Source organism: Platalea leucorodia (assembly GCF_965183815.1).
Source record: "Platalea leucorodia genome assembly, chromosome: 9".
NCBI lineage: Eukaryota > Metazoa > Chordata > Aves > Pelecaniformes > Threskiornithidae > Platalea > Platalea leucorodia.
Genome location: NC_138831.1, coordinates 42,171,614 through 42,193,324, shown reverse-complemented (window position 1 = coordinate 42,193,324; position 21,711 = coordinate 42,171,614). Strand labels below are relative to the sequence as shown.

The 21,711-nt window shown below is 39.2% G+C and overlaps 1 protein-coding gene across 1 annotated transcript in view; it reads left to right on the top strand.

The window, feature by feature from the left end:
- Positions 1–20,905, top strand: part of ABHD17C (abhydrolase domain containing 17C, depalmitoylase) — a gene marked incomplete at its 3' end in the record, with an annotated part of 28,914 nt that extends 8,009 nt beyond the window's left edge. The window contains exons 2-3 of the mRNA XM_082321036.1: positions 16,594–16,773; positions 20,686–20,905. Of these exons, the coding sequence (XP_082177162.1) occupies positions 16,594–16,773; positions 20,686–20,905 (400 nt within the window). The remainder of the gene's footprint in view (positions 1–16,593; positions 16,774–20,685) is intronic.
- Between the last annotated feature and the right edge of the window lie 806 nt (positions 20,906–21,711).

Here is a 21,711-nt window from a genome sequence, read left to right as displayed (position 1 = left end):
CAACTTTCAAAAAGGGGAATTCCGTGTGGGTTCACAAATGAAAAATGATGTTGATGTGGAAGGTGAGGTTTAAGTTCGTACACTTGCCTCAAAGTCCAGAGGGAAAAATTGAAATTAGAGGTAATCTCATTTGTATTGCAAATTTGTTAGAAAAACTTCACGTGGTTTCCTACAGTAATATTATTTGTTGGTACAGTCTCTTGAAATTCTTTCTAGGTACACCTTTCAAGATGAAAATGCTTCTTTTTAACTGTTAATTTGGAATTAATTGTTGGTTTAGACAGTTTTGAGTATGCTTTTAGGAAGATCTGTGCTACCATGCCTGATTAAAACATCCTGCTTACATATAGAAATGTTACTTTAAGAACTTTGACTCTTGTGAGCCTTGTTTATCAGCCAAGGCACGCTGCTGAAACAAGCTGCATGCATTAGTGTCTGGCAAATAACTCCTCTCAAGGCAAGCAGTGTCAGCTAGTAGCTCAAAGATTTTTTTTTTTTTTTCTTTTACAGGATGCTGCCAAATTTCTTAATATCCCAGTATGTTAGACCAGCTAAATTTAACTTTGTGACATGGCACAGCCACTTCTTTTTGTGTGCAGCAAATGAACTACTCTGGAGTAATGGATAATGGGATCCAACAAGTCTGAAAATTTTGAGACCAACGTGTTTCTCAGGAAAGCACCCTTTAAGTAGTATGGCTTGAAACGTCTCTCTTTTAATAAGGTTGTTTAGAAAGGGTTTTGCTCAGATTATAGGATTTTTCTGGACATTCCTCCTCTCTGCTGACTTCTAGTTAGCTTTGCTTTGGTTGTTCTCATAGAACTTGAAAAATGGTGTTCGATATCAGCAAAGAAGGAAAACAAGCTCTGTATTTTTTCCAGTGTACACATAAACTGAGATAAGGTTGAGATATTATTATTTGGTGAATCTTAATGGGTCTTTATAATAAATTAAACAAAGTGCTTTGTCTTAACTATTACACTCTACAATAAATTGGAAGCCTTAATAATACGCAAAATAGAAGAGAAGGCGACAGTAATACAGAGGTAGACTTGTGTTAAGGATTTTGCAACCAAAATGGTGTATAGAATCATCTATGCTTTAAAGGAAATTTTAAGTAGTTAACTTGCTGCCTTAGGCGTTGGACTGGTTTGTTTGTACAGATCCTAATCTTTGTCCCATCTCTGTATAGTCTTCCCCAACATCTGACGAATTTATTTAAGATGTTGGCTGTATGGCGGCCTGGGGAAAGCGGCATCCTTCAAGAAAATGGTCTTGTTTTTGAAGTATGTTCATCAGGGCAAATTTACAAAAGTAATCTTCCTCATGCTGTTTGTTCTTTACAGCTTCATTTCTCACAAAAGTGTGTGTATGTTTTGGTGTGTTGTTTTGTTTTGTTTTCTTTAATTGAAGTAGCTAATTCAGTATAATATTTGTTTTGGAGGTGTTCCCTGGACAATTCTTACCTTGAGGCAGCTGGTCAAGAGCCAGTCAGTCTCCTCCTTCTCTTAAGACTGGAATGTACCTCACCTTGCATATTGAGTTGTATTACACATTTTCTTCGTAATACTTTTTGTTGTTCCCTATGGTAAAAAGCTTGTCTGTTTTTCTAGTAAAGCATGGGTTTTAATGTGTCTTAATAATACTACAGAAAAAGTTTATGTTTCAGTTTGAGTATGAGCATCTTATCAAGTTCAACCAACTGTAAAAGTACCAGAGTTGTAGGAAGAGGTGGGGTAGTTTCAGCTACAGTTTTGCTATTTTTATGAATACTAGTTTATGAACATGTAACCTTTGCCTCAGACTGGTTAATAATTACACTGTGACTTAGCATACATTGCAGGCATCTCTTCCTGATGCAAGAAGCACCCTTTCAGGAGTCAGTACGGTAGTTTAAGATATTAAGTGGTTTAACCTTAAGCCTGACCAGTATGCCTAAAAGGTTTTGACTTTTGATGGATCTCTGCCAGCTTCCAAACTTGTGTTTCTCTGATACAGAAACCCTCTACCCTCTCCCCGGAGCTCTTGCTAATTATTCATGTAATGTGATGTTCACTTCCAAAGCCTCCTGTGCATAAAACCAGTACAATTAGTTTTTTATCCTGTTTTTGAAATTTGTACTAAAAATCAGTCTGATAATGCAGAAACTACTATCTGTGAAGGAATACAGGCACAAATATAGTTGTCTTTTAAAAGAAGAAATTATTGTAATTTGTATTTGCATTAACAAAGAACAAAGATGATAGAATGTACTTGAATATAACTTGGATCTGAGTTCTTGATGTGAAAGATAAGATTGTCATAAATCCTCTGTGTTAACGCAGTTTTGTAGAGGGTGAGAGGGTTGTAAAGTCTCCTTGGTTTACTGAGTTCTTTTCTATCCCGAGACTAAACAAGCTGTCGCCAAATACACCACCTTTCCAGATTGGATGCCCTTCTGTCAAAGCTCATCTAAGATCTGTAGACCATTTTGCATAGAGCATTGAACAGACACTATTGATACAAATAAGATCTGGCTCCTTCCCATTATTTCAGGAAATGACCCTTTCCATCCAAAAAGCCACTTTAATAATGTTTGTAATGAGGAATGTTAAACCGAAGGATCTTGGATATTTCTTACCTGGATGTAGTTCTAGACTTGTTGCATTTCAGCAGCAGGAGAAACTGAACCGAAGATTATTAGTCTCTTCGGTTGGACATTCACAGCAATTTTCTGTTTTTCTTTTTTTTTATTATGAAGTGAGCGATAATTGGAATAAAGGCAGCAATGTTAGCTTAAACTTAAGTAATTTTATTACCGGGATTTTGAGAGGGAGAGGAGGAACTCGATGTAGCAGGCATTGTTTGTCATTTGTTATGCTGTTTTTCTTCCTTTCACTATTCCCAGTGCTTCTGGGCAATAGACTAATGTGAACTATGTTCTTTCCTGCTCTTCACTGTAGAACTAATCAGGCTTCCTCTTAAATTTTTTTTTTTTTTAAATTCTCATTAAATATTTCTCTTTTGCCTCTGTCTTGGAAGCTTTGTGGTACTAGGAGAAAGGGAAACACTATTAATTTGTAAAATGTAACTGTGTGGAGAGCTAAATAGGAAAAGTGTGTGTTGGGGGAGAACACAGCGGTAGCTTATAACTAAAAGTGCATATGCCATGAAGTGGTGAGCTGCAGAAAACCTACATAGCCAAAATGTTACTATCCAGATTGGCGTCTGGCCATAATGTAGACATTAATACACCTACTTTTCCAAGCACTGCACTGTTATCTGTTATTTTGAAAATAGAAACTCCAACAGCACAAGACTTCTTTATGCTAGGCTGGTTTATTGGTAGGCAGTTACATGCCGGTGTGGCACACGCTGGAATTGCTAACATTTTTTTCCTGCATAACCAGTTGTTCTCTGGTGATACAGCAATCAAGTAGGGAGCTTGCTTGCTTTACAAGGACTGCATCACAGATAGAGGCAAATAGGACGCTCAATAACATCAGGAAGCTGCTTCTCTTCTCCCTTTTATTTTTTTAAATTTTCTAAGAGGCATCTGCAGGTCAGTTTCTACCTTTAGCATCAGCTGGAATAATGCACTTAACTGATTGCATTAACAGTTTAACTGCTCGGTACTTCTGCTACTTGTGGAGTAGCTAGCTGTTAATTGGTAAGCATCCTTTTTTGAGGGGAAAAAGTTGACTAGCAAGAAATCTTTCACCAAAAAGGCTACAATAGCAATTGGCCCTGTTAACTAGGTATGTTGGCAGAAAACAAAGTATGCAAGCATGCTCTTTAACCATCATTTGCACAGTCTGGGCAAAATGTCTTTTACTGCACAGAGGCTCAGATGATGCCAGGTAAGATAGCTGGGTAAGCTGAACAAGTATATATGACCTGGATTCAGGACTGAATTTTCTGATGTGAGTTTAGGAAAGTTACAAGAAAGCTCGTACTTTTCTAAATGTGCAGAAGTACTGTTCCCATTTCTTAGATTAACATTTATTACTTAATATTTTTGCATATAATTAAATGCAGATAGCACAAGGCAGGTTTCATGAGCACTTTAACTGAACCGGAGAAGTGCACAGGAGGAACTTTGACTCTGTGCTAAATTTTATTGTTCACAATTCTAAGTAGTATTTACTGGAGAAGGGAGGAGGGATTTAGCCGATGGGTTTGTGGTGATAAAGGCTTTGGCTAGGAAATTTGATTTTTAAGCTCTGAACTAGTTATCTGTGGTCTGCTGTTTTAGAACATCTGGTGCTGTTAATCCTGGTGATTGCTATGTATTTTTTTTCAATCGTCTTAGCTTTATATTGACTGTTACTGAGGCCTGAACATTCATTGTGCTAGAAGTTCATTAAAGGAACATGTGCAAGATGAAAATTAAGTGTAAAACAGTGCAGGTTTAAATATTGGCTTGATAATGTATAGATTCTGTGAAGCAACAGATCTTTAATCCTGGTGAGTGACAGGAATGGAAGAACTTGAGGATGCTTAGGAAGAAAGGAATTGATGAGTCTGATTTAAGTGAGAGTGCCAATATAAAAATGGTGAGAAACAAAGAACACTGGTATTTTTCTTGTTTCAGAAGGATGCTGGAAAAATCTTCTCTAGTAATAGATTGCTTTCATGAAATGACTGTCATCTTCCATTTGGCAGTTATCACTCTTGGTATTTGTTAGAATATTTAACGAATCTAGCTGGAATTGGATAATTGAGAGAAGGCAGGAGAGACTCATCAGGAGAGTAGTGTTTCTCTGTGAGGCTGTGAATTTGGCACTTTGAAAGCAGGTGCTTAAGTGCATACAGATTCACACTGTAATAAAGCTCAGTGTTTGGAGCAATTACAAAATTGGTATGTGTTTTCTCCACTTATCTGGGGGTGGGGGAAGAATAAGGTTACGGCGTCACTTATCCAAGTAGGATTTCTTCCTATTTATGATTCACAAGACATGTCAGTGCAGAGGAAGTGCCGATTGTTTTGATTTTTTGAATCAAAAGAAAATACTGCCTTTCTTTAAGTCTGTGGAAATGGTTAGAGCAACTTAAAGAAAAACTAAATATTTCCAGAGAATTAGAGGACTATCCAAGCAGGCTGTGTGGTCTCCTGGATAACACAGGCTGTGACACTTCTTCCCTTGGCTTCTGCATAGAGCCCTTCAGTGTTTATGAGATATTGCATATCTTTGAGAGAAGCCTAATCTTATTTAATAACTTCGCTCTTCTACAGTGCTTGAGCATATTAATGTAAGTATATAAGGGAAAGAGAAATCCTACTGCCAGCTGAGTCATCTTCATATAATGCTGGCTGATAAAATATTCATATACTGGGGACAGATGCATTCATTTGCAGTCGGTTCTTTTTAGGAATATTAGGCCAGTTCATTGGTACTAATCCCTTTTGTATCAGGACCTCTCTGCCGTTCTTGTCCTCCATCCTGCCTTTCTGCCCTCTTATCCCCTTTCTGTCGGAGACTCTTAAAATCACTGCCAGAGCTATACTAATTTTTCTGGATGGGAAGAAGCAATGCATCCAGTTTGTCTGCTTGCATACTCGCAAGGCCTTATCCATTCCAGCTCCCATGTAATCCTCTCGGACTCTGGCTCTGGTGCTCTGGGGGAGAGACTGCATTCACATTTCCAGCAATCTTTGAAGAACAGCGTGAAAATGGCTTTAACTTTGTCTGCTGTAATAAGATTTTGCATACAAGCACCTGCTGTTTGTTGAGACTGTTCAACTTTTTCTTTGTTCTCCTCCATTAGCATTACGGGGATAACACTTAAATCTTTTTTATCAGCTTGTTTTCTGGATGTAGTTAAGATTGTCTGTAAGTGACGTAAGGAAAATGCTGTACCAGTGCCACGTATTTCATGTTTAATGGCTTGTAAGCTATATCAAAGAATCGTAGCAAAACTAGTCATTTAATGCTGTTAATCTTTGAAAACATGAGGTTCCTTGTAAAACCTGTAGATGAAGTAGCTTTTACTTAGAGACTGAAACATAAATAAAATTACAATAAATAAGTGGAAGAGAATGCAAAGGGAAGGCAAGAATGGGAAGGGGGGGGGCGGGGGAAAAAACACAAAAGCAACAAACCGCAAAACAGAAACCCCACACACAAAAGAAGAAATTAAGTAGTTTCCTTTTAATTCAGTGGTGGGGGGCTAGTTACCCGAGTAGTTCCAGGGCCAGGTCCTATAGGTATCAAAGTTTGAGTGGTCTACTTTGAATTTTTTTTTCTAGCCTTCCTAATATTAGTCTCCAAAGGATTAATTCCAGCTTAGCAAAACATTTAATTCTTCTAGAGCATCTAGACAGTTGCCTTCAGCAGAATTCACATGTACTTTTTTTGTAAGATCCTTAGGTTGGGAATGCCTTTTTTTTTTTTTAATTACGTTATAGTGTGTATAGCTAATCAGCTGTGCAAACTTAGAAGCGTGAAATTTTAGGTGAGCTTTGCAGTTAGATTACAGTTTAGGGTTAGTCTTGTTTCATTATATGCTTATACAGTGATAACTATGTTTTCAGAAACCACGGCCTGATACATTTAAAGAAAACGTAACTGGTGCTGTTTCTTTTTGCCTTGACTGCTCTGGTTTGTGCGCTTGAGCAGTTATTCCCTGCTTTGTGAGCAGCTGAGCTGTACCTGGCGAAAGGGCAGAAATGTCGGAGATGGGTGGAGCAGGCAGCAGCTCCGGTCAAAAGCCGCTGGGCTCCTTCTCAGGGAGGTGATTCCAGCTCATGAGTCAGGGGCTTAAGTCGTGCATAGGTGCAGCTCACAGCAATTAGTGCTGCAGCAGGATGGCCTTAAACTATTGCATGGTGCCATAGGTATGCAGAGGTAAGGGAAATACATCAGAAAGTTAATTTAGTGTTTGGTGTGAAGAGGAGTCGGGATAAGAGCAGAGCTCAAGCTTGAGGTGTCAGAGGTGCTCCAATAAACAGATGGGAGTACTAAAAGAATAATACAGTGCTCCTGAACAAAAAAAGCTTTGAGAACTGTTGGAGAGCAGCAAGATTGCTTCCTCCAGGCTTGTAAACCCTCAGTCTCCCAGTGCTGAGCCAAGGGTGGTGAGGAGGGTTATGTGATGGGCTCGGGAGGTGAGCCAGAATGCATTGGCTCACACTGAATTTTCAGCCTCAGGAATAAGGCAAGGCTCTCCAGCTTGGAAGTAACTGAAATCTAAGAAACAGCTATGAAAGCACAAAACTTGTGGGACTGCATAACCAGTGTTAATATTTGCACTCAGGGTTTTTTTAAAGTTTCCTAGGGAAGCAGAGAAGACTTTTTTCCCAAGCACAGTTTCTGTGTTAGCTGACACATACTTGTTTTACCTGAAGTCTTTTATATAAAAAGATATTGTACTTAGGTACATGGATATAATCACATCTTCCTTGTTCTTCGTAACAACGCTTATAGGTGTACAATTCTAGGGAGTAGTTTATTTCTTCTTTCAGCTTTTGAGTGTAGGATATCCAAAGTGAAATTGTAGGCTTCTTGCAACAGTAAAAGGATTGTCAAAGTTTTAATGTCATGTTGTTAAATGTTGTGAGGAGTATGCTCATCTGTCTTAGCTCTGCTGTATTATAAAACATAGAGTATGGTGTGTGCAGCTGAAATAAAAATACCACAGCAGGATAGAGATGAGATAGAAGCTGGGGGTGAAGATAATGAATTCCTCAATCCAGAAAATTGCTATAGACTGAGCTTCTCTGTGAAGGTAACAGAATTTTTCTCTGCTGTCTCAGGTTATTTAAATGTACCTCAGAGGCTGGGTATATAGATTTTGTGCACTGGTTACAGTAAAGAGTATATAATAGAATGTAGCTGACTGAGTTTTTGTGAATTATTGATGCTGTGATCAATGAAGATAGTTCTTAGTGGCCAGTAAAGGTTTCCTGTCTTTGATAAATAAAGCTTAAGACTTCTGTATTCCACGTTTATTTGCTACAGACCATCTTAATTAAATGCAAAATACTTTGTTAAAGTTAACTCCAGTGCTCTATTTTTAAAATAACTGGAGTGAGAGATTCATTTTAGTATGCCATCTACCCACTGTGTCTTGGGACTAGATGGTCTAAATCAAGATTGCTCTAAGAAAGCACTGAGAGAAGCAAGAAACTATGAAGAGTAGAGAGCATATTGTATCTTCAAAACCATAACCTTGTGACACAGGGCTGGCTTCAGAACTCTAGATGATTTCTAAGGTTGCTAAAGCAAAGAAAGTTGGGGGGGTGGCAGTTACAATTGAATATATCCATGTGTTTACATCCTATTTCCACTGTTACTGGCTTCTTGTCTTTCAATTTACAGTGGGTTTGGATTGCATTTGCTCTTGTGATTAGGGAGATAAAATAAATGCCCAACATTTAGCGGGGGGGTTATTTAGGACTTCATTTAAGAAAGTGCTGCCTTCCTCTCATTGCATGAATGCACGCTGAGTATTGGAGTGTTATGCTCCTTTTGTCACAAAGTAGTGGAATGATAAAGGTAGGAGTTCAGACCAAAGGCTCAGCCACATCATTGGTCATTTTTGTTGGATGTCCTACAAGAGTCTGGTTTTGCTTGTCAGTCGCCTTCTTGCTAACTTTCACTCGATGTGAAAGAATCAATGGTTGTAGAGGCAAAGTTATTCTGTTCTCTTACATCAGCGTGCACATGGCACAAATTCCTGCTTAAATTTCAATGCGCATTTAATGAAAACTCCATTTTGTCATTCCCTGCTATCTAGGGGAAAAAAAACCCAAAGCCTCAGTCAGGCAAAAGCAACTGTTCCAAATCTGTTTGTTGTTTATACATACAACTGCTAGTTCATGTGGTAGACAAATGAGCAGCCTAACATAAACCAAACACCAAAATTTAGTATTCTGGGTTACTGTGGTGGTGAAAAGTCATGTTGTAAATACAGTTGAGTTCTCAGTACAAGAGAAAGCAAAGGAGGTTTTACTTTGTAGCTCCTTTAAAAAATTAAAAATTTATCTGCAAGAGCAGATCGCATATTTTCTGCCCATTCTGTCTTTTGTATCACAACATTTTGCTACTGTTCAGCTAGCTTGGAAGAGATTTCTTCCAGAACACAAGTTTGCAGAAGTCTTCTTTCCTGGCTGATGATGCATACTATCTATTATTTCTTTTGTGCTCTTATGGTTTGCTTCTCTTTTGACTCTTATTTCTCAAAAATGCTTGAAAAATTAGAATGGGTAGGGGCAGTCTGATTGCATTTGTCAAACAGTCTCTGCTGTGAGATCATGCACTATGAACGGTTGTGAGGATAGAGCCTGACGGAGGAGGAACAGAAGACAGACCGCAGACTGGTCCTGCTACCTGCTGCGTTGCTTAGCTGTGGCACGGCTGGGCTGGTGGTAGGGCGGTGGTAAGCTGGCTCAGAAAGGTGTGGTGCAAAACGAGCACGTGGAACCGCTGCTGTGGTGTGGCATTAAATCCCCCAACAAAATGGATCTTGAAGGGGAAGAAGGAACTTGCATGTAATGGTGAAGCTGGGGGGAAAAAAGGAGGGGAATGGATTTACTGTTCAAGAGTGCTTGTGAACAGGTTTACTTTAGTTAGGGAAAGTGTTTCCCACTTCAAAACATGACATCTTCAGGCGCCTGTGTCCAAGGCAGATGAACACAAGGTAATTTAAGGTTGTATTTGAAAAAAGAGCAATTTTTTAGAGGAACTAGTATTATTTGGATTTTATTTAAAAAAAAAAAAAAATACACCCAGCCCTCACCCCAAAGCTACCCAGTGTAGGTTAGCATGATTCAGTTAATGTAAATGTAATGTAATTTCATTACAGTTTGTACCAGAGAATGCCATGTAACAGCCTTCCTCTCCCTACCCTGGTTGTTCAGGGCAAACTTTCAGTGGCTTCACCACTCAGCAGCGTGTAGATCATCTGCTTTTGTCGTGGTTGCTTGAGCTCACCAGTGATATTTAATATCCTTATTAGGACTTGGCTCAACTTAGAGCACAGTTCTCAGTGTTTGATAACAGATCGCTGATTATCACAAGACAGCAATCAAGAAGCAGTTGTAGTGATTCATGCTTCGGTATAATTAAGTTACGGCAGTGCAAATGATCATACTAAGAAGTGCCCAGAAGTTGCTTCCACTTCATCCATTTATTTATATGAAGAGAAGAGCCGGTACATCACTGGATTAGTGCTGCAGTCCCATAGTCCAGCAAGCCTGTAGTAGTGTGATATTTGCAAATAATGAACTTCCAAAATAGCCTTCAAGTGGATGTTTTCAAGAGTCATAGGTTCATTTTGTGACTTCAGTATTAGCCTATACTGATTAGCTGGAGATGGCCTACTGATAGCTGGAGATGGCCTTTTTACAAGGGCACATAGTGATAGGACAAGGGGTAATGGCTTTCAACTGAAAGAGGGTAGATTTAGATTAGATATAAGGAAGAAATTCTTCACTATGAGGGTGGTGAGGCACTGGAACAGGTTGCCCAGAGAAGCTGTGGATGCCCCATCCCTGAAAGTGTTCAAGGCCAGGCTGGATGGGGCTTTGAGCAACCTGGTCTAGTGGAACCCTCCCACGGGTTGGAACCAGATGATCTTTAAGGTCCCTTCCAACCCAAACCGTTCTATGATTCTGTGACTCTATGATTAGCACTGGGGTTTCTCTATAGCATAACCAAATGACTATCTGGTGTGGCAGTAAAATAATAGTGCTATAAAACTGTGGCAGAATCTTTGATTAAATTTCTCTGGCAGCCATTGAAATTATTTTGAGTGTGAACACATTTGTGGAATTACTTGTCTGTTCCTGTGACAGTGTGCTGGGATATATGCCAAAAAAAATTGTCTCTTTTTTTGCAGCTTCATAAGCCAGAATACTATGCAAACTGTTTTTGGGCTCTTACTGCAATGAAAATGGGAAGTCAAAGAGAGTCTGCTGTACCTGAAATTGAATCGCATAGTAATTGTAGACTTGGACTAGAAGGAGGTAGAGGAGGAAGAAGGCATTGCATAATTTGAAGAATCAGTGTCAGTGTCTATTGTGCTCAGTAAAACAATGAAGAATTTTAGACCTACGTTTCTGTGAATTCAAGGAAACTGGAGTGAGAAACTGGCACAGGGACTCTTGCTGTGTGCCAGGGTTTCCTGTGAATCTTGAAATAATTCTGATTTTTCTCATCTGACAGTTGTTGTTGTGGTTAACACCAAAAATCCTTAATCTAATGCCTTGCTCTCAATCTAGTGTTGGCATTTAGGCTGAAAATCTGCTGTAATTTCTGTGGTGTTTTGGCTGACGTGCTGGAATGGTACTTGTTGAAGCACAGTGTGAAATTCAGTGTTTTGTTCTGATATTGTAAATTACTTGGAATGATATTTATTGACCAAACTTCTCTTGTTGAGTTTTTTTTAACATCAAGGTCCTACAATGTAAACTCTTGTTCAAGGTATGCAATCTGCATGTGGGATTTTTACTTAATTGAGGATTTTTGTTTTTCCTTTCTACCCCCAAAATTAGATTTTTTTTTTTTTTAGATTCATACCGGATTAAATAGCCACTTATATCTGAAAATGTAGATGCATATGTTATGGAAGTGTATAATGATGCTATAGAAAAACCTATCTGTGTTTCTTAACAAGCGATCTAAATTTCTCTGGATTATAAAGTTTAGAGATAATGCATTGTGAAGAGGGAACAAATAGTATGTTGTGACAAAAGGGTTTGTATAAACAGGAAGAAACAGACTTGAGGAATAGCCTATGAAGATCTTATTATAACTGAGCACATGGGTGTTCTAGTAAAAATACTCTAGAAGTCAGAGTTTGCTCCAAACGTGGCATGACTTGTGTCGTTCCTGAGGTATGCTGGATTTTCTTCGTGTCTTGAAAATGAATTACGTCGTTGTGGTGTTTCCCTTGAGAGGGGAGTGCACAGTTTCAAACCCAGTCCCCTTGCAAGAACGCACGAGGTAGTCACCTTGTGTTCCTGGCCTTTTATCTTCATATGCTGTGTTGTAAGGAAGAACTTGACCACCAGCAGCTGCCTTAGTTTAGTAGCAGTTAGACAGTAGGTCTTGACAGCATTATGACATGGGGTTTGTGTAGTCAAAATGCTCTGCCTAGATAGTTACTATGACTGTTTTTGAAAACTAATTTGTTGCTCTTGCTATATCCGTGCTGTTCTATATGCTTTCCAGTTTAAGTAAGGGATATTGGGACAGCAAATACCATAAAACTTCAAAACTGAAAATATAAGGTGTGGTTAACTTCACTGATTCAGTAAGCCTGAAAAAAAACTGGCCTCATTAATGAATATGTATTTAGCACCTTTGAGGATTGGCACAGATGCTGTAACTTTGGCCATGAACGTTGCAGGGCTTCAGCTGTATGACACGTCTGTAGTCCCTGAAGCAGCATTCCACCAGCGCTTCCAACTGAGTAAGGAGAGAGTAAAAATAGCAATGGTAAACTTTCCATCTGTATCACACAAAGCTGAAGCCGGGGGGGCGGAATCAGTATCTCATGCTCATAATTAAAGATGCTTTATGATAATACATGGTTTGTACATAGCGCTGTCAGCCAGAAAGCATTAAGTCCTTTACAAAGGCAATTGATGGCATCATCTGTGTTGTATGAGGAGGGACATGGCCTAAGCCACAACCATACAGCGAAGCAGACTGAACTAGAAGTAATTGTGCCCCGTCCTCCTTTGCTGTACTCAGCAATATTCCCCATCTCCTCTGGCCCAGTGGCCCGTTGGTGTGGCTGAGGTCTCTTACTACTCTGTGCAGGAGTAAGTAGAAGAGTCTGGGGTGTGGATTCTTAATAGCCAACTTCTGTGCACCATAGTTCGTGCTAGCATAAGGAGACCAGAATTGCTGGTAAACCTAATTTGTATAAATTGAGGTAGTAACACGGGGGGGGGGGGGGGGAATACTGTGTTACTATCAACTGTGGAGTGCGTTGGTGCCTTAGCTACGCCTGGCCTGAACGGGGAAGCTGTAGGTGCAGATAGTTGTGCTGCTTGTGAAGATAGCTGGTTTTTTTTTTTTTCTGCATGCATAAGAAAAGTAATTTGTAATCCACATCATCTACTCATGGGTTATTGAGAGTAGACTAGGCTGGACAACTTTGCCACCTGGTAAGTGTTTGTGGGTAAGGGGGAGCAGAAATGCTTGCATCATTTTAAACGGCAGTAGCTTTGCAGTTCTCGGTAATTGACTTCCCTTGGGGAAAAAAGCATGCCGCCTTTTTTTTTTCCTTTATTTCTCCCCCCTTGTCAAATCAGTGTTTCACATATGCCCACAGTAACTCTGAATTGCTTCCTGCTTTGGTTTCGCCGAAGGCGGGTTTCCGCATGGCAATGTTGCCCTGCTTGTTTTGGACTCTCTGATGGGCTCCATGGGAGAAGTGCAGGAGCATACCCATAAATTTAACTTGGGTCTCCCGCTCTGTCGGATGGAGCTCTGTTTCCACAGAGACCAAAGCTTGTGTGTTTCAAGGAAGATATTTTTAGGAGCTGCTGTTTAGCTGGTGGAAGGACTTTCTTCCTTAATAGGAGAGCAGATTGTAACAGGACTTCTCTTTTCTCAGAATGTCTTTGGCTTTTTTCTATCACATTCTTTCCTTTTTTCTGTGTCACTTAGTTTGCCTTTCATTGCCGCCTTCTTATCCGTGTCTGCTCCTCCTCTCCTCTCTTTCACTTTCTGTATCGCTCTTCCTGTTGCACAAGAAGCTAATACCACAAGGGAGTTTGCAGAGGTGGGGAAGGGACCCAGCCTTTGCTTAAAGGATACTGTATTTTAAAGATAAAATCCCTAGGTCATTTTGTACCTCAGTTGAACAGTGCTTGCTGAGTCACCAGCTGGGCAGCGTTCGTGAAGACGTAGAGTATCCCGGAGCCAAGCCCTGGCTTTCAGCTCCAAGAACCTCACGCATGTCAATTATTTATGGCCCTTGCTTATGAGTTGTCATATGTCCTTTGGCCTTGCAATAAATAAATTTTACATGTAGCTGTTTCTGCTGATGTTTGTGGTAAGCTCGATGTCTCACCTTCTGATTGATGGCCTAATGGTAAAGGGCTTAAAAAGATAAATCTGTTACAGTAACTATTCTGTCTTGGAAAGCTGGACTGTCCCTAATTAAAACAGTCCCAGAGATTCTTTTAGTTGTCAGTCAGTAGGAATACAAAGTAGAAAAGGCATTTGACCTCATGACAGGCTACCAGTGCACTAACTCGGTGTCCTAACACCCTTTTATGATTTTCTTTTTTGGTCAAAATTGTCACATTGCCTTTCTGCAGAGTTAGACACTGAATAGTTGTAGCATTTATTTAGTGGTGAAGAGCTACTTTAGAGATCTCTGTGGGTTTTTTTTAATGATGGTATAGGCTGTATCTGACTTTAACTGGCATGCTGTGAGATTGAGATTTTTTTTTTCTAGAGTATCTATCACCACAGCAGCAAGGTGCTCCACTTAGAATATGAGCTGTTTTCAGAAACAAAATAATATCAAAAGGCATGAATCCAAAGCAGATCAATGCTGAAGAAAACTGCCATACTAAGGCAACTATATGTGTTGAAGGAGTTCTCTTGCTACCCTATGCTGTCGTGTTATCCTGTGATTCTCATTCAAACATCTGTTTCCATATTCTGCTTAGATTGTAAACCATTTAGAAAGGGAACTTGACATTTGTCATGATACTGGAGTTCAGGAGGGTATTGCAAAACCAGCGTTAATATCGTTCCTTCCCTACTTAAGTGCCATGTAGTGTTCCAGTCCCATTTCCTTGTATTCCCTGATGTTGATGCATTTCTGCTTGTCTTTAATACGATGCAACAGCTGGTAGATCAGCAGATTGGATGCATGTGCTGTCTTCAAAGGTACGTGCCTCCAGCCTTCCCCCCACAACAGCTGGAATGAAGTCCATGAGGACAAGACTTTGCTCCAAGATCCTGTTAACATGCATACCAAAATCAACTAGGCTCTACTGTGTGCTGGACTATTTCTAACAGTAAGGGAGAAAAAATTCTCCTGAAAGAGCTTCACAACATCTCTTTAAAAACATCAGGCCATGGCTGTGGTGATAGACCACCAACGTGAGCTGCTGCTTGGTTACCAAGAGGATAAAATTTTACTCCAGGGAGATATTTTTATACAGTTGCTTATTCATATTACAGTGGATGCCAAAAGCACCCTTATGCTCAGCACTATAGAAATACTAAGAAAATTCCAGTTTCATAGAGGCTACAATCCAGTCTAGTTTTACTTCATCATAAAACCAGGCAATCTTGACAGCCTGTAGTTGGATGATTAGTACTGGATTATTCTTCTATTGTAGTTTTAATTATGAATTGATTATTCTTCCATTGTCATTTTGTCTCTTTTGCACATACCCAATCATTTAGCTGCTGGAAAGTCAAGTACTATCCAGGCCTGCCATACACCTCACTATCAGCTTGGTAAGGGAGCGGAAACCTTCCAGGTGTACACTGGGGACAGCCTGAACTGTAGGGTTTGATTTTCAGTGTCATAGCAGTGACACCAGGACTGTAGGCAGTGTAGACTGGCAAAAAGACATGTTCTGCACAAAGTATTTTCTACTAGAAATGTATTCTCTTCTGCACTTGGTTATTCTTTATACGCTTGCGATAGGAAGTGGAGTTATACATAGAAATCTTCTGGGTAACTATTTGATAATTAAGTGAGTAACAGCTTTGATTTGCAGCTTTCCTAACAAGTTGTGGTGGCCAAATACTGTTGTACTCCTCACTTCTTCCTAGCTGCTCTTGCCTGCTCCTGTGCCCCTTCCAAATTCCTTTGTTTTGCATACTTTAAATAAAAACTGAATTGGTATCATCCTCAACTTTTTTGCAGCTGTGAAACAGCACACAAGCTAGGACAGTTCTATGGACTGGATGGGAATATTGGGGAGCCATCCAGGACTCCCTATGAACCCTGAATTTTATGGAATGATGTATCTTACAAAATAAACTTGACATTTTAAACTGGAAAAGAAAAATGAGGAATAATTTACACTGATCAGAAATTGAAAAAATGAACAGAACTATCCTCTCAAATTTTTATTTTCTTTGGTGTCTGTAGCTACACTAACAAGGCAGTTTGGTCTTTTTGTTCCAGCTGCGTGGGAAGAAAGGTGGGCAGAGGAATAACTATCTTGTTTAATGGTGGAAAGGTTGTTAGCCTTCAGAATACCTAATTGAAATTCCTGAGAGTGACTCTGGGTCGGGGGGAAGTCTAATTTATAATTTGCTGTGCTGTGGAGTGAAAGATAAGAGGTGTTCATGAAGATGGTGAAGATTAATGAACAAACTGACATTCCTTCTTCAAGGATAGCTCTCTTCAGCCTGTGTAATGTTTTGATTATTTACTTTACTGGACTGTTTTAAAGTTTAGACTTGTAAATTCATGTCTCCTAGGAATAGATTTTAAAGAGCTGCAATGGGTAAGAGGGATGCTTTGGTTTTTATCCCTCTCTCCTTTTGTTTTTCTTTGGTTTTTGCCTGTGTGATGCAAAATGTGTTTTGTGTTTTGTTGTGTGTTTGTTTTGTTTTTTGGTTTTGTTATGGTTTTGTGTTTTTTTTTTTTTTAAAGGGGTATTTCTTTTCTCTACAGGTATGGTGTTAGTCCTGAGAACATTATTCTGTATGGCCAGAGTATTGGTACTGTCCCTACAGTCGACCTGGCATCTCGGTACGAGTGTGCAGCAGTAATCCTTCATTCTCCCTTGATGTCCGGATTACGGGTAGCTTTTCCTGACACTAGGAAAACCTATTGCTTTGATGCTTTTCCAAGGTACGTATAAACACTGCAAAGAGGGTTGTTCTATACTCAACATGCTGTTTAGGTGTTTGAAAGGGACTAGTTGTGTAGCTTTCCAGGGAACTTTATTGAATTGTCACCTGCATTTTAAACTTCAGATATGCACACTTTCTAAATCCAAGCAGAGATTCACCATGTAAGAAAGAGGCTGATGTCAGTCTCAAACTGACGTGATAGTCAGCTCAATGAACAAATAAAGTCTTAATGTTTACAACTAATTTTGCTCCTGTTTCTTGCGTTATGGGTTGTTAATATCAGAATTTTTATGCTGTCAGTTTGGAGTAGTAGCTTAACAACTGATAATATACTATTAACTCCTTCGGGCTAATGACTAACAAATTAGTAGTTGTACACTCTTAACATCTCAGTCAACTTTGATTTAGAAAGTAATACGATATCATGAAATGGATGTGCTGTTTTCAAGCTGCTTGTTAAAATATTGCTATAGTTTTACCAGATCAGCAGTGAAAAAGGTATAGATAATTGTTGCTTCTAAAGGGAGAAAACAAGAGGGTCAGAAACTAGAATGTTAGACTGGTGTGGTTCACTCTTCAGCTTGGTTCTGCATTTCACGTATAATCTCGAGGGAATGCATTTAGTGTTTCTTTGCCTTTGGTCCTTGTAAGTAAAAACTCTTCTGCATTTTTGGTATGCTGTCTATATAAAATCACTAAAGATACTGAGACTTGTATTTTTTCCTCCCTGGTGGAGATCATGTAAGATCCTAATGTCTGTGACCAAAATCAAGTAAGTTACTGTCCCTCTTTTGGAAGATTTTGAGCTTGTTTTAAGAAGCTCTAGAATATCTTATATACGAAAGCTATATACAACTGGCTTCAAGATAAAACGGTTGCCTTTGTAGCCTAGTGTTTCATTTAAAAAACAATTGCAACAGACCGAAATTAGAGTATCCAAATATTTGGGAATAGTAGAGGTCCTGGGAATAGCAGATGTTACAGGAATCTTTTAAAACTTCTCATCTGACACAGTTTAAATTATGGGAGAATATGAGAGGGGAAGCCACTCTCTTCATAGCAGTGTATGTGGACCTGGGGTGGGTGAGGAGAGGCACAGATAAAAGGCTAAGTGGTCTGTGGAAGGGAGAAGACAAAGCAGAGACTCACTGAAGTCTTGTGCAAAGCTTGGCTTTGCTTCAGAAGGTCATGTTTGCTGTAAGTGTAATAGGGGATATTCATAGCATTTGTTATGTTTGTTTTATTTTGGTTACAACAGATTAAAATTAGAAGGTGGGGGAGGCCATAGATATAAATCTGCATGCCAAAACAGCTACAAGTAATAGTGACCAAGTAATAGTGGCTCTCACAGTATCTGTGTCCAGTCTCCATGTTTAGAATTCTTCCAAATAGGTTATTAATTAAATAAGTAATTAAATTGTTGAAGGTGCAGTCAGAGTTTGAAACACTTATACTCGAACTCATTCATCATCCTCAAACCTGAAATCCAATATTTACAAATGCTTCTGCGAGAGGGGGAAAAAACAAAGCCTTAAAACTAGCTCTGATTACAAAAGTAACAGTGATTAGCTGATATCAGCCAAATCAAATAACAGTTTAAAAAAGAAAAAGGGGGGGGGGGGGGGAACAGTGACAACAGATGTACTGTAGCACTTGAGTATTTTGTTCTTACCCTACTGAGCTGTTCATTGCTGTCAGTCTGACTTCGCTTGTACTGTAAGCAGTGAAAATAAACAGCAGTGCGCTTTTATGAATGTGTGCAGCTCAGCTGTCTGTCTTCACTGTGGGAAACAAAATAGTTCTGTGTGCACCTACAGTGAATTGCTATTATGTGCATTTTATGTTGGGACTCCCTGAGAATTTGGTCTCTCTAGATTTTTCTAGCTGCAGAGCAGTGTGGCTAAGAATACTAAGTGAGTCTAATGTGCAGTTTAAATACTGCCTTATGAGTCGCTGAGTTGGCAACGGGACGCTCTCCAATTTTCTGCAGAATACAAATATTATCTAGCTTAATGGTCTGTCAATATATGTGGAAAAAATAGTTTCATTACCTAAATACTGAAGTGAAAGGGGTTCCCTGGTTTCCTACAATAAAGGAGAACTTAATATCTAGCCACTAAAATTATGTATAAACATTTCTGTAGCTGTATGTAGCTGATGTCTGTCACGTCGTGGAACTCGGGGACAGACCCTTCATGGGCTTAAGACTTCAGTTTATATAGCATGTTGGTTATAAAGTATGTACATTTGGCCATGATATTAATTTGGGGATGAAAATTATGGAAAAAAAAAAAAATCTGCGTTATTCTGATGTCTCTCTTATGTTCTTGGGATATTTTTCTGTATTCAGCCTAGTTGTACACAACTCAAGTTCCACACAGGAAAAGTGAAATAGGCTGCATTTTAATTTTAAATAACACTTTTCCTCTTTAAATGACATGAAGCTTTGGGTTTTTTTTTTTTTTGAGAAGTATTGACAGAGACAGAAATGTGTTTACACTCAGCTGTTTACTGGAATAGCAATGATGGTTCTCTAGAATACTAAATGCTGAGATTTATATGTGTGAGGTTTAGTGCTTCAGTCTACATCTTAATTTTTAATTAACTTTCTATTTTCATAAAGCTTCTTTAAACCTGTTTTTAAGTCAGTGTATGTTGGCATCTGTATTTTTTAATCATTTTAAGCAGTCTTGATCACTTCATAAAATCTCTAGTCTTACTGAAATTGCATGCTTTATTGTTCTTCAGGAGCAGGAAAATCCAAACACCTTTTATCAATAGCGTAAAGAAATAGACTTGTCCTTCTCTCAAATCAAATATTACTGATACTCATTTTTCCACCCGCTTCATCGCATACTCTGCGTAATGTCCTGAGCCAGCTCCTCCATTTGTTGATGTGAGTGGAGCTGGTAGGAAGCTGAGAGTTCATTAGCACTTGGTGTCTCTATACTGATTTGGAATTACTGGTAACTAGCAACATGAAATGGCTGCCTGGAAATAAAAGCTGGTGCCTGCATGAAGACATTCAGAAAAAGCTGTTGTTTACCACTTTGTAGTTGATGTGCTACCAGTATGCTTCATAACTGGGGTTTTCTAGCCTGAACTCTTGGGTGTGAAGGTGCCTTTGTCACTCTTCCCTTGCCTCTGAACCCGTTTTCCCATGAGAGGTGGTCACTAGCTATAGTGGTCTGCTAAGTTAGCTGGAACAAAAGGAAAAGAGCTTACTTTAAGGCCATTTTGCAGTCAGAGCTGGCGAAGAAGCTGGTTGCCTGAAGTAAAATCCTGTGTGAGTTCTTTTGGTTTGCAGTTAAATATCCTCGTGTAATGCTCTTCTCCCACAGGTTTCTCTTTCGTCATTTGAGCTTAAACAACCAGTTCAAAGAACAGATTGTTTTTGTTTAGCTGAATCTGCCTAATTTGGGGGTTTAAAGACAGGTTCAAACCTCATGAGCTCAGGCTCTTTTTTTTTTTTAAATGAAGTCTTATGACTGGAATGTAGTTAATTAATTCCTAATCTGTTACATTGGAAGGTGATAATGTGTAATGTGAAGAGTCCGTGCTGGCAGTATGTGTCATGGAATCTTACTTGCCTCTCAGTAGTTCTTGTGATAGATATAGTCACTGTTTGGGGGTTTTTTTGGTGCCAAACTTTATTTGCATGCTGCCCATTCGAGCTTCTTGTCGTTAGAACTGGTGGGATGATGGTGATGGCAGTGCAGGCTCCTGTTCACACGTGCGTTTTGGGAGTGAGCCTTGTTCCATATCACTTGGGCGCAATTCCAATGTTTTGCAGCCATTTAAAAACATGCAGTGGTGACTGGGTCATGTATCGCTAGTTAAGCTTGCTTTCTGTAATGGTATGAAAGTTAAAGCCCTGAACTGAGCTATGTTTTTCTTTTCCATCCCCCAGCATTGACAAGATATCTAAAGTAACCTCTCCTGTGTTGGTAATCCATGGTACCGAAGATGAGGTAATCGATTTCTCCCACGGCCTGGCCATGTACGAGCGATGTCCACGAGCGGTAGAGCCCCTCTGGGTGGAAGGGGCTGGGCATAATGACATAGAGCTTTATGCACAATACTTAGAGAGACTAAAACAGTTCATATCTCATGAACTTCCCAACTCCTGAAGAAACCTACCTGATCTTACCTCAGTTACTGTGAACGGAAGAAATTACCTGGTTTTGCACATGCTTTAACTGGATAGCTGTAATAGCTTTATACTATGAAGAAATACCCTGTCTTTAGGGTGTTCTAATCAAACATCTGATGAAATTTGTCTTTTGTATCTGGAAATTATTCTACTAATGCACACAAATATGGTCAACTACTGTAATTCCAACAATTTTTAGCTTCATTGCCCTGAAGGAAGTGGGAATACTAGCTGCTTATGGGGACACTTTTTACCTAGTGCTGTATTAATCGAAGATCAGTTTTCTCTGTCTCACTTCAGATCGTTTATAATTCTGTCCTACAAAGACTTCTTTTTCCAGTGTTCTCAGTGGGAGAACACAACTGTTATGAGCTACAGCTTGTTCTGAACAATCAGTCAAGGGTTCAATCTAAGGGAGTACTTTCTCTGTAAAGTTTCTAGCTGTGGTATTGTAACTGGAAAGTTATTGTGATGAAGTTCCCCCTCCTCCCTTCTAGTGTTCTTTTGTTAACTTACTGATCTTCCCGAGTAAATTATTTAAATATACCTTTTCCTGAAAATAAACAAACTATTATATGGGGCTAAACTCTGTAACGACCTCTCCATTACCTGTGTAAACATAACTGGAATATTCTTAAAGGAACTAGGGACAAAATTGCTTTTGTTTAAAAATAAATGTGTAAATTTACTACTAGAAAACTCATTTTAATATTCAGATGGTCTGAATAATAGCCATAACAGACATTTCCTTCTGTAAAGCATTCCTGTAGACTTTTTAAAGTA